This window comes from Chlorocebus sabaeus, chromosome 20 (genome assembly GCF_047675955.1).
Source record: "Chlorocebus sabaeus isolate Y175 chromosome 20, mChlSab1.0.hap1, whole genome shotgun sequence".
NCBI classification, from domain to species: domain Eukaryota; kingdom Metazoa; phylum Chordata; class Mammalia; order Primates; family Cercopithecidae; genus Chlorocebus; species Chlorocebus sabaeus.
This window is the reverse complement of record NC_132923.1, coordinates 52,356,759-52,370,363: the sequence shown is the minus strand read 5'-3', so window position 1 is coordinate 52,370,363 and position 13,605 is coordinate 52,356,759. Positions and strand designations below refer to the sequence as shown.

General features: G+C 39.8%; 2 protein-coding genes across 2 annotated transcripts in view; one reads left to right on the top strand and one right to left on the bottom strand.

Moving 5' to 3' along the window:
- Positions 1 to 609: 609 nt before the first annotated feature.
- Positions 610 to 8,620, bottom strand: GNG5 (G protein subunit gamma 5). Its single transcript, XM_038002292.2, has 3 exons — positions 8,429 to 8,620; positions 4,208 to 4,352; positions 610 to 833 (listed from the first exon to the last, which is right to left on the bottom strand). Exons 1-2 carry the CDS (start codon positions 8,507 to 8,509, stop codon positions 4,227 to 4,229), a joined length of 207 nt encoding a protein of 68 aa, XP_037858220.1. The 5' UTR covers positions 8,510 to 8,620; the 3' UTR covers positions 610 to 833; positions 4,208 to 4,226.
- Positions 8,621 to 8,733: 113 nt separating this feature from the next.
- Positions 8,734 to 13,605, top strand: part of SPATA1 (spermatogenesis associated 1) — a 60,181-nt gene continuing 55,309 nt past the window's right edge. The window contains exon 1 of the mRNA XM_007978128.3: positions 8,734 to 8,835. The gene's annotated coding sequence lies outside the window, so the exon portion shown is untranslated. The remainder of the gene's footprint in view (positions 8,836 to 13,605) is intronic.

Below are 13,605 nucleotides of genomic sequence, written 5' to 3'. Positions count from 1 at the left end.
TTAAGTTGGAATCAAGATTCAGATTAACTTTCCTATTTGCATAGAAAACATGAGAGGAATAAAATGGTTGGTAAATATTGGCTAACCCTTGATTTTTACACCAGATTAATCTTGGATTCCCAGTGTCTGGCACAGTTTTAATAACTTAAATGGAGGCCAGGTTTCTGGATGTTTTAACATTCTCTTAAGCCTTCAGAAGGGTAAAAAATTTAAAGCAAAATGATATACTGGGGTTTAAAGCAAAGTTACAAATTACTGAAGCTAATCTTTGCTTCCTGATTTTGAGGTTTTTGGTTTTTTGTGGCCAGGTTGGGGGGAGCTCTTTTTTACCTCATTACATGGTGCTATAGTACTCCATTCAGGCACTGAAACAAAGTTAACCCTATAAGTAACTCATGCATGGAAACCTGTAGAACTTAACAGCCTCCTCCTGACCTTACAAGAATAAAGGTGTGCGGTTTACCTTTAATTCCCTAGCAGTCTTGCCAGATGTATGGCATAAAGTCATGTAAGAAGAGCAAGTGGAACAAACTGTACAAACTTAACCCCTTCAGGTGTTCAGAACAGATTAATATACTATGTATTTAATACCAATAATAATGCAAAATAAAACTTTCATACTAAGTTTTATTGTATGCTGCCGCCAGTGTATATAAAACAATTACCCTTGTGAAACAGAAATTCATGAAAATTCAGAGAGGTAGATGTTAAGGACTGACAAAAGTAGAAGTTTGTATATTATGGCACATGTGTTACAGGGATAAGCTTTTGTACAGGCTTCAAATGTAGCTCTCTTGAATATTCACTGGATCATAAGGAGTGGTTTGGGAAACCTAAGATAGAAAAAAAAGGTGAGTTAGGGTGAAGTATCAAAGAATATAGTTTTTAATTTTTTTCATGAATAACTTAAGAGAAACAGGATGAGAAATGCCTATGGTGCAGTAACCAGTAAAATCTTTCCCTTAATTTTCACAACCACTCTGATGTATAAGTCATTCCTGTTTTATAAACAGACTTACAGATTAACTTGCTAAGATTACTGCCAAAATACATTCTGTATATAATTAAAAAAGGTTAATAAAGCTCTCTTAAATCAAGAAAAATCCAAACATCCTTAGAAAAATGAGCAAAAGTATTTAGCAGGGCAGTTTGGCAGAGTCTAGTGAAGTAGAAGATGCAACCACACTTCTAGTTACCTAGATAAACCCAGACATAGAGAAACATGTACAAGGATATTGACTATATTAGTATTTTAACCACAAAGCACTGAAACACCTAAGTATAACTCCATAAGAGCATGGATAAACGAAGGTTTCTACGTATGATGGAATACAAAGCTATAAGTTATGCCTTATGTTTTCTAACCATAAAATATTTCAGTTAAAAGAGTATAAACTAAAAAATTTTAAAAATGAAAGAATATTAAATTTTAAAAAGTGCACTAAAAAATTAAAACGAGCATTCTAACTTTAGGATTATTGATATGGAAAGGTACAAAAGTGTTAATCTGAGATATTTTGTAACAAAAATGTTGAAGAGGCATAAACAGAATGCTATGAAAAATGTTTAATCCCACCTAAAATAGTAACAAACAAGACTTAGGGCTCAAGGAAAAAGCATTCTCATGTTTCTAGTGGAAGGCCAAAGTATTATATTGGCAGGGGATATCAAGTACAACATTGTAAAAATGTTAAATGTTCACGCCTTGACTAATTTTACTTCCAGAAATTTAGTAGAGGTACTAAGTATATATATAGTTGTTCACCAAAATCTTCACCTCACTGTAACCTCAAATTTTGGAAACTTAAATATTCAATGAAGTATAATTCAATCACAGTACAACCATTAAAGATCTTGTTTACAAAGAATATTTAATGAAATAAGAAATTCACCATTTAAAAAAGGCAGAATGTAAAACAGCAAATACTGATCCTTAAATTTTTTTAATTAAAACATTTTCATGGCACCCATAAAATGTTTCATCCAAAAACTACCTTAATTTTACATGTGTTTCCTCACTGTCAATAAGCCTGTCGTCTTATCTGCATTTTTTGTGCATACATGTTCTACTGATTAAGTTTTTAATCCTGTATTATTTCTTCTATTTTGTTGTGTGTAAAGAAGGAAAAATTTTAAAAGCTGGAATCTCAAAAAAAAAAAAAAATTCCTCTTAAAAGGAAATACAGGGCTGGGCACGGTGGCTCACGCCTGTAATCCCAGCATTTTGGGAGGCTGAGGCAGGCGGATCACCTGAGGTCAGGAGTTTGAGACCAGCCTGACCAACATGGAGAAACCTGTCTCTACTAAAAATACAAAAATCAGCTGGGTGTGGTGGTGTGCACCTGTAATCCCAGTTACTCAGGAAGCTGAGGCAGGAGCACTTGAACCCAGGAGGCAGAGGTTGCAGTGAGCTGAGACTGCCCCATTGCACTCCAGTGATAAAACTATATTTATACACATAACTCCAATGTAGATTCTTTATATTCATGCCACTCAGTGTAGGTCTAGTACTATCAGCATCAGTGTAAGTGGGCAGTTGTAAGAAATGCAAGTTGTAGGGACTCAGTTCAGACCTTCTGAATTCGAATTTGCATTTTAACAAATTGATTTGCATATATTCAAGCTTGAGAAGCAATGCTTTGATGCCCAATTATTCTTCTCCTAGCCCAAATTGCTTCAAATCTTAATATCCACCAAGCTGTTTTCTTATACTGGTGGGATTAATAGACATTATTTTACCTTCTGGGTTCTTACCCCAGCCATATTTTTAAACTGGAGCCATTCATTTAAACACTTATCTGTAGATTCCTATGAACAAATTAATAAAACTATTAACAGCTGCCCAGTATTTTATTCAAATGAAAATAAACCACTCTGTAAAGTGAATACAAGAACTGAGGTTAAAAAAAATCATTAATAAACCATAAAAATATGAAACTTCCAAAAACTACCATGAAGAATTAAATGAATAGTACAAGAAACAAAGAATATTATAATAAACAGTTAAATATGAAAGTGAATTACTTCTTCATGTGCATTTTTGTGCACATGACACCTGTTTTTCAAAGGGCTTTTTTTCCCCCTGGTATTTCAAAAAACTTAAAACATCTTAACCAATCACTGTATTTACTGGAAACATGTACTTATACAGACTTCCTGGACACTACCAGGTCTACAAAGCTTAATTAAGGAGGGCACAACTATGTAACAAGGTATTTTAGGAAGCAGCTTCCTGGACTTTGGAGAGTCAGAATGTTAGTAAGGGGTGTGTGCCATATACAAAACCTTTTTTTACAAAGTACTATTAGTTTGCCTCTCATAGGTCAATATTGAGTACATTCCCTAACTAAAGTACTAATAATTTATAAAATGCAGCACCCTTCAGTTACATTTTAGATGATCCAAAACCTTTTTTGTCACATCTCTTAGACTAACATACATTTGTACACATGGCATTTGATCTGGAAGGCACAAATTAATGTACTGAAGCATGCTTTAATAAAGCCAGCAGGGTCTTTAGTTTTAATTCTCTGAAATTCAGTCCACTGTCTGTCTGCCACCAAGAACTCGTATACTGCATTTCCTTCACGTTTCATCTTTAATCCAACAAATGAGAACAAAACATAAAGCCTGTTCTACCTCAGTCCAAACGCCTTTACCACACTGGCTTACTCAATTACATCTGATTTTCTCTTGCATTTCCAATTCCCAATCTTTGCTATACTGCTTTACAGCTGGGTTTAGTTAGAGCAATAACATCAGAGTTAATCCAAATCAGTTGGTAGTACTTTAAGTTATCCCCATAAACAATGCAGTTTTTTTAAAAACTGTCTAAATATTTGCTAGGTACACAAAAAGAAAACTAGTACTTGGGGACTCCCAAGATGCATATGCCATTAGGCCAATGCTCTAAAAAGTGACAGATGGCTTGTTACAGCAGTGGGATTTTGTAGTAACTCTCCTATACCCTCTTTATGGTTATTAAATCCTCTATTTAACCTTCTTATAGTAAAATAGAAACGATTAACCTTCATGACTACTAAGTCAGCAAGTTTCATGAATCCTTACTTTCCTTGCAAAACAGAAAAATACTGGAAATGGAGGGCCAAAGGAAAGGGCATGGGATGATCTTTTAAGTGCTGCAAAGAAAGAGAAGACTAGTTATTCCTACAATGTGGGGTTTTGGTTTTAATTTAAGGAAACTTACCTTTGAAAGATTCATTTTACTACAAAAAGGAACAGACTTTCTGGGGCCTGAAGGGATTTGTACTTGAAGATACTCCAGTCAGCAGAGGGTCATGTTGAGCATTCTGCAGACAGAATTGTTTCAAATCTGCAGCTGCCTGGGAAACCTATACAAAACAAAGAGGGGAGGGAAGCGCCAGATGGTGAGAACGTTTTAATGAAGGTTTTCTCAATCTTTGGAAATACTGTACTTCCAATAAAACAGTATTTCTCTTGCTTCAAAAGAAGATACTATATAATAATTGAAGACTTAAGTCATATAGTGAGCTTTTTTTTTTTTTTTTTTTTTTTTTGAGATGGAGTCTCATTCTGTGGCCAGGCTGGAGTGCAGTGGTGTGATCTCAGCTCACTGCAACCTCCCCCTCCTGGATTCAAGCGATTCTCCTGCCTCAGCCTCCTGAGTAGCTGGGATTACAAGCGCATCACCACATCCAGCTAATTTTTGTATTTGTAGTAGAGACGGGGTTTCACCATGTTGGCCAGGATGGTCTCGATCTCTTGACCTTGTGATCTGCCCACATTGGCCTCCCAAAGTGCGAGATTACAGGCGTGAGCCACCGCACCCAGCCTAGTGAGCTCTTAATACTTAAAACCAGTGCTTGTAAATAAGACTGATTTAAAGTATGTTTTCTTTTGTTTGGTTACTAGAAGCATCAGATGACTGAGTACAAACAGTAGAATTATGTTTATTTTTGCAAAGCACAACACATCTTATTAATAATAGCCTGTTCAAGTGCAAACCTGAGGGAACTTAACATCTTGTTTCTTAAAAAAAAATTAAAGGTTAAACAAAAAGTAACATTCTAGCAAACTATTATTTTGTCTTGAAAGCAGTATTACTGGAAAAATGCTACTGTGAATGAACATAATGTGGGATAGCACATAATTTAGAAACGCAAACACTATAAGAATGCATTCAGTATACTGATCCTCAAATTTATCAGACCCTTATACTGTTGCATTTAAACTAAAACAAATTAAAAGAGGCATGCATTCTTTCACTTAGACATCTACTATTTCTATATATTCTGCTAAGGTGATGTAGGATATAAACAAAATAACCATAAAGCCATAGAAGTTCCTTAAGTCCTGTTTGGGTGGCTCTGTATATGTATATTAACACTTAAATCATATTTAAGTCAATAGTTTCTTAAAGGCAGGCTGCTCAGAAGAACTGTTAAAATGATGTTTGCTATCAGCCTTTCAGTCACATGACACTGGGCAGAAATCTGTCACTGTCTAGTTTAGTAACATTAAAATAGTTGATGGTACACAAATACCAAAACAATGAACTGAACCGTTCAGACGTGGAACATGAATAAAACATGCCCGAAATGCATCTAATATCTGAAGTCTTGAACTGAGATTTAAGAAGTGGGAGAAATACTCATTTATTTTATTCTCAGTCTTTACCGCAAGGAGGCTGGGAGCAGGTGTCCAGTCCATCCAGCTGGATATGTGACCTTAGGGAATTAATAGCATCACATATGCTCTCTATACCAAGAACCCCTGCAGATTACAGCTGTACCTCCAACCTGATAAAATAATTCATCATCCTAAGATGAATCTAAACGCTTATCGAATCTATTTGTGTGTCTGGCTTATACAACAGTCCAGGGTAATGAGTTCCATAGGTTTAGTAGCTCCTATGTAAAAGAAGTATTTTCACAAATGACTAAACCCCCTCATCCCCTCCCTTCCAGAAGAAGTGTAGCTAAAGTAGGGGAACAGTGGTGTCCTTTTTCACCAAATATTGTAACAATGTTTAGTGTTTTCATTCATATTAACCAGCAGGAAGCATAAAGAGTACCTGTTAATTTTCTATTTAAAGTGTAGGTGGGGTCCAATGTAACTCCCTTTCACAAGTTCCAAGCACCACTATGTGCTGCATATACTTACAGGCACTGAGAATACATAACAGCCAGAGAGCGCCCTGTTGTTAAGGAGCTGACAGTTAAGAGAAAATGACAGACAAGGTGCTCTGTAGTAAAATGAGTAATCGGTTAGATAGTGACTGGGTGCCCAGCTAAGGGAAGGTGTCTGAGGTGACATTGAAGCTGAGATCTCAATGACAAGAGATCCAACCAAATAACCATCAGTGAGAAACAGCATTCCAAACAGTGAGGAAAGCTGAGACAAAGACTCTCAAACTGGAACAAGCTGCTAGCCCCCAAGGCACTGTAACAATCACCATCCAGGAGGTTGAAACCCTGTAATCCTAGCCTAATTATTAGTGCCCCTTTTCACTCTCAAAAATGTCCTGACCTACCTATGACAGTTTGTCAAGCACTTATGATAAGTTCTATCAACTGTACTCAAAGGTTAAAAGATTGTACTAGTTTAAAAATCTCACAAAAAATCACCTAGCCCAGTCATTGATAAAACAGATACACAATGTTAAACCACATTTAGCAACATGTCTAAAGAAAAGCTCATTAAAAAGTCCCAAAGGGGATGCTCCCCTTCTTGCTACAGCCTTAACATCAGGCAGTAACTCCAAAACCAAATCATTTCTGGTGCCTTTAATGATCCCGACCAGAACCAGAGGGCTACTGAAGATTTAGGTAGGATCGGTTTTGGGGGATTAGGGGAGCAGCAGCTAGGGTTTCCAAAGTAAAGTTCTTGGAGTATTTTAGTCTGAAAACCTCATGTCATTTTCTTTGGAGACTAAGTATGTACAATTTATTGCTTTCACTATCCCGCCCCATTTTTTCTTTCTTGGTCCATCCTATCTGTGATAAAGGCATACCTGAATGATATATAATGGTTAATAAATGATTTCGAATTTCAGAGCCAAATCCAGCCAAGACTCACTAGAAACCACTGTGCTGAGGTAAGAATTGGGAGAGTAGAGAAATAGATTCCAAACTTCAGTGAGGTCTACAGCACTTCAAGGACTCTAAGTGAGGGGGATCCCACACCAAGACGAATGAGAATTTCTCTTCCCTTCTGAGTTGACCACAACTGAGTAAGCCAGGTCCCTCACATTTCTAGTTAACAAAGCTAAATGGGAGACCCTCTCTCAGGGGGATCCTACAACAAGACGAATGAGAATTTCCCTTCCCTTTTGAGGTGACCACAACTGAGTAAGCTAGGTCTCTGACATTTCCAGTTAAGAAAGCTTAGAGACCCTACCTCTCTCACTCCACAAAACATTTCAGGAAGTAATAAAGACGAGCCTGGTGAGTATAAAATCAAATCATCTTAGGAACTGGCTGCTTTTAACAGGGCACATGATTTACATTCTTCTTTTTTTAACTGCAGAAGTGTTTCACATGTAGCCTGACTTACTGTACCAGAAAGAAGCCAATCCATTCAGGACTGTAAAAATCAGGAAATACTTGGAATAGCACTTGAATGTCAAGTTCTATCAACACAGACAAAACGCTTTTTCTCCCAAAGTACCCCAAGACAAGGCCAATACTAACCAGACGCCAAAATAAGACCAATAATTACCCACAATAATCATTTTCTCGGGCATGCGGACCAGTCGATACCCCCAAGGTCAAATACGAGCAAACTGTGCCATAGGTATGAAATGCACGCTTTGTTCGAGGTTGTACGGGGCACTAACCGGAACTTCACACTCCAGGATCGTTTCGAAAAATGCTTCTTTAATCCATAGTTTAAGTTATGCAATAATTCGCTTAAAAGTATGTGTTCAATGGACAAGAGAAGTTGAAGGTAAGAATTTAATACTAAAGGAAGTAGGTTTGGGAAAGATAAAATGGGGGGAGAAAAGTCTGCTCTGAATCAAAAGTCGGAAAATACCCTGTCCGATGAGAAACAGGAGGCTGGCGAAGTGGGAAAGGAAGGGTGCGGACGGCGCGCGGAGGCGCAGCTGTTGGCGAGACCAGCCGAGAAGGCGGCCAAGCGAGGTAGAGAGGGAGGAGGACCGGAATGTGGGCCACGGTTCAGCCCAGTGGCCAGCCCTCCTCGGAAAGTCCTGGGGCGGAAGGGCGAACTAATCGTCCCCCCAAAACACAGCCTAGACCCACGCGGCGCCTTCTCTAAAGCTGGCCGCTCCCCGTTCGCCGCCGCCGAGCGCGCGTCTTCTCCAGGGGAAGCGAGAGCCGGCGCGTGTCCCGCCCGACCCCGCCAGCTGGGCCGCCGGATCCCACCCGCCGCTGCTGCCGCCGCCGCCACCGCCTTCCTCCCGCCTCGGCCGCCCGCCCTCGCTCACTTTGACGCGGTTGAGCCCGGCCTCCAGCCGGAGCTGTTGAACCACTTTCTTCATAGCGGCAACACTGGAGGAGCCAGACATGGTGCACACGACGGCCGCGCCGATTCGTTGGTCGGTGGGTCGTGGGCCGTGGGTCGGAGGGGCCAGACAACTAAGCAGCGCGCGGCGGGGGCGGGGCTCCGAACTTTGTCTCTAAGTTTCCGGTTCTGTGCTCAGCGGCACCACCCTCGATGCGCATGCGCGCCTTTCCCACCCTCTGTTCCGGCTCCACACCAGGCCAGGAGCGCGAGCCTGGAGGAGGGGGAGGAGAAGGGGCGGAGCAGTCGGTGGGCGCGGCTGCTGGGGAGGCGAGCGCGACTGGACTCTTAAGTTCCCCTTTCCTCTGCAGAGGGATCGATTAGGGAGAGGTAAGGAGACAGCTCATCGTTAGCCGCTAAGACCTAAGAGGGGGTCTGAAGAGGGCCAGTGAGGGAAGTCAGAGCTGTGGAGTTTCTAAAAGGTCCGGCGGCGGGTGACCAGGAGGTCTCAGTTTTCCTCCCAGAGTTTATGGGAGGGGTTGAGGGAAGTGAGGGGAGATGCCCGCCGAAGCGTAGGAGCTACTGTGCACCCGGTGTGAGTCACCCGCACACCCCCGCCCCGTACAGGCGTGTCTCTCTGTGATCCTGGTTTGGCCAACAGGCATTCTCAGTTCCACCCCCAACCCCCAGTCCGGCTGACACGAGGCGGAGGGAAGGCGCGGAGGTCGCTGTCGCCTACCCAGCGGAGCCGGGCGGGCGGGGAACAGGGGCGCTGATTCGCTGGAGAAAGGACCTTCTCGAGGTTTGACTTGACTGGCTTCTTAGCTCTTGAATCGGTTTTTCTGAAGGAGATTGTGAAGAAGCCAAGGTGCTGGCTGAAGATTACACCTGTCTACTGTGTTACCCATTTCCTCTGGAGAATTAACACTTATTGTACTTTTTAAAATAAAACTTGTTTTGGTGTTTCCGGAAAGTTTGTTTTTTAGTATTTCCGTTGTAATTTATTACCTCTTGCTTGAAACTGAGTCCCAAAGGAGTTTTTAGGAGAGAGGGTAGAATCTAACCAAACAAAATAGGCTCAGCCAGCCAGTCAGTACGTCTTTCTTTCATCCATGGAAATGTGTGTGTGATGTCACAGCACTAAGGGCAGATGTTTCCTATTTCTTTTGGGGTAGTCAGTCTCCGAATGCGCTGATGTTTTCCATTAATGTGAATAATTTCATCATTAATGGATTTCAAATTTTTTATTAGAGAAGCATGTGTAATTGCTCTGGTCAACAAAATCTAAATTACTTGCTCAACAGTTTATATCAGTTCGCAAAAATGTACATCGTAAGTTTAGCATCTTACTTAATTCGTACGGATGTAATTAATGATTGGGGTTAAAACCAGGGTTTGAATTCTGGCTCTGCTACTTATGGTATTCTTGGGCAAGCTACTTAAATTACTGAGGCTTTATTTCCTTATTTCAAAATAAATTATAAAGCTTCGTAGAGTTGTTTTTCAGAATGAAATGACATTATATATAAAAAGAATATGAAAGCTATCTTAATAAATATTGTCTTTTCCCAAAAGGGATTATAATTATTTTACCTTTGGTGCTTTGTTGACTGTGTAATGCTAAAACGTCATTCACACTTTACAGGTTTGTAAGATTAAACACAAGTATCTTTATTAAAGAATGATCTATTTTACAGTAGTTGTAAAATATATCACTGAGCTCTTAGAACCGCGGAATGTTAATGCTGGAAGAGATTTTAGGGAATATATGGTCCAATAATTACTTCTGTGAGGGAGACTGTTGAGGAATAAACAGTGTTTTAGGCCGAAACAGTTTCAGAAAAAAAAAAAATTTATTGCTTTTTTATTAACTGCTGCATTGGGAAACCGCAGACTGGACTGCTGTCTCAAACACTAGATGTTATTGTTTGTAGCGTGTGTTTAAAGATTCTATTTATGATACAAAAGAAAAAAAAACCATTGAGGCCGTGTGCCGTGGCTCACGCCTGTAATCCCAGCACTTTAGCAGGCTGAGGCAGGCGGATCACGAGGTGGAGATTGAGACCATCCTGGCCAACGTGGTGAAACCTCGTCTCTACTAAAAAATACTAAAATTAGCCGGGCGTGGTGACACACGCCTGTAGTCCCAGCTACCCAGGAGGCTTGATGCAGGAGAATCACTTGAACCTGGGAGGCAGAGGTTGCAGTGAGCCGAGATGGCGCCACTGCACTCCAGCCTGGGGACAGAGCGAGACTCCATCTCAAAAAAAAAAAAAGAAACCATTGAGATAACTTTAAGTTCCGTTGCGTCTGAAGTGATTACCAGTAAATATAGTTTATGAACTATCTGTATCTCTTAAATTTTTGTTTAGGAGATGTCCTTTGACCTTCCACAATGATCTAAAACATTTCAAACATGTTTCCAACTGTACAGACATAGATGCTCACCCTTCAGTTGGTTGAAGACTGGCCTGTTGTAAAAACAATTTGTCACCAAGAGGATTCTTGTAGCAATAAATGGCAAGAAAAGACAACCAAGTAATCCGTCACTTTATGTTTTGTCAGCAGAGCACTGTCAATTTAAATTTACCTGAGATCTTCACCTTATTCAATTAATACCCTAAGTTCTTTAGTTCACTAGGTCTAAATTCAGAATTTGAATAAATAAGATTCACATGCCTTACTTTGTAGTTTAACTAAAAACTGAATCTCTTCAAAGGGGGATTTCACAATTCTGACTTCTTTCTCAAAGAATGAGCTTATACTGTTTTTATAATGGCTAAGGAAATTGAAGTTTGGAGAAGAAAATATATACAGTAGCTGCAAATAAAATACTTAGGAATTAACCAAGGAAGTTAAAGATCTCTACAATGAAAACCATAAATACTCCATGTTCATGTATTGGAAGATTCAGTATAGTTAAAATGTCTCTAATACCCAAAGCAATCTGCAGATTCAATGCAATCTCTATTAAAATACCCATGACATTCTTCGCAGAAGTATTTTTAAAAATCCTAAAACTTACACAGAACCATGAAAGACCCAGAGTCACCAAAGTTACCCTGAGCAAAAAATAAAAATGGAGGAATCATGTTACCTGACCTCAAATTATGCAACAGAGCTATAGTAACCAAAACAGCATGGTAACTGGCATAAAAACAGACACACAGACCAGTAGAACAGACTAGAGAACCCAGAAACAAATTCATTCACCTGCAGTGAACTCGTTTTTTACAAAGGTGCCAAGAACATACATTGGAGAAAGGACAGTCTCTTCAATAAATGGTGCTGGGAAAACTGAATATCCATATTAGAAGAATGAAACTGGATCTCTCTCCTCATATACCAAAATCAAATCAAAATGGGTTAAAGACTTAAATCTAAGACTTCAAACTATGAAACTACTATAAGAAAACATTGGGGGTGGGGCATGGTGGCTCACACCTGTAATCCCAGCACTTTGGGAGGCCGAGGCGGGTGGATCACCTGAGGTCAAGAGTTTCAGGCCAGCCTGACCAACATGTAGTGAAACCTTGTCTCTACTAAAAATACAAAAATTAGCTGGGCATAGTGGCGCACACCTGTAGTCGCAGCTACTTGGGAAGCTGAGGCAAGAGAATCACTTGAATCCGGGAGGCAGAGATTGCAGTAAGCTGAGATCATGCCATTGCACTCCAGCCTGGGCGACAGAGTGAGACTCCAGCTCTCAAAAAGGGAAAAGAAAACATTGGAGAAACTTTCCAGTATATTGGATTGGGTAAAGATTTTTTGAATAATGCCCTACAAGCACAGGCAACCAAAGCAAAAATGAACAAATGGGATTACATCAAGTTAAAAACCTGCACAGGACCAGACATGGTGGCTTACACTTGTAATCCCAGCACTTTGAGAGGCTGAAACAGGTGGATTGCTTGAACCCAGAAGTTTGATAACAGCCTGGGCAACATGGCAAAGCCAAAACCCCATCTTTACAAAAATACAAAAAGTAGCTGGGTATGGTGGCATGTACCTGTGATCCCAGCTACTTGGTGACCCACAGAGGTCAAGGCTGCAGTGAGCTGTGATCATGCCACTGCATTCCAGCATGGGCAACAGAGAAGCCCTGTCTCAAAAAAATAAAAAATGAAAATGAAAACCTTCTGCACTACAAAGGAAACGATCAGCAAAGTGAAGAGATAAGTCACAGAATGGGAAGAAATATTTGCAAACTATTCATCTGATAAAGGATTTATAAGCAGAATATATAAGGAGCTCAACTATATAGGAAAAAAAATCTAATAATCCACTTTAAAAATGGGCAAAAATGCTGAATAAACACTTTTCAAAAGAAGACTTACAAATGGCAAACAGGTATATGAAAAGGTGTTCCAACATCACTGATCATCAGGAGAAATGCAAATCAAAACTACGATGAGATATCATCTCTCCTCAAAGTGGCTTTTATGCAAAAGATAGACAATAACAAATGCTGGTGAGGATGTGGAGAAAAGGGAACCCTTGTACACTGTTGGTGAGAATGTAAATTAGTACCACCACTATGGAGACCAACTTGGAGGTTTCTCAAAAAAACTAAAAATAGAGCTTCAGTATGTCCCAGGAATCCCACCGCTAGCTATAGACCCAAAAGAAAAGAAACCAGTATATCGAGGTATCTGCACTCCCTTGTTTACTGCAGCACTATTCACAATAGCCAAGATTTAAAAGCAGCCTAAGCGTCTATCAACAGATGAATGAGTAAACAAAATGTGGTACAAATAAACAATGGAGTACCATTCTGCCATAAAAAAGAATGAGATTATCTCATTTGCAACCACATGGATAGAACTGGAGGTCATTATGTTAAGTGAAAAAACTGGGTGCAGAAACACAAACTTCACATGTTCTCACTTATTTGGCAGTAAAAAATAAAACAATTGAACTCATGGAGATAGTAGAATGATGGTTACCAGAGGCTGGGAAGAGTAGTAGGGTGGGAACTGGGGATGGTTAATGGGTACAGAAATATTAAGTTAGATAAAGTGAATAAAATCTAGTATTTGATAGCACAAAAGGGTGATTATAGTCAACAATAATTAAACATTTTAAAATAAGACTATAATTTGATTTTTTGTAACACAAAGAAAGGATAAATGCTTGAGGTCATGGATACCCTATTTACCC

Coding starts and splice junctions, on each gene's coding strand:
- GNG5 (XM_038002292.2), bottom strand. CDS start 8,509: ATGTCTGGCTCCTCCAGTGTTGCCGCTATGAAGAAAGTGGTTCAACAG. Junction 4,353..8,428: donor CCGGGCTCAACCGCGTCAAA/GTGAGCGAGGGC, acceptor TGTTTTGTATAG/GTTTCCCAGGCAGCTGCAGA.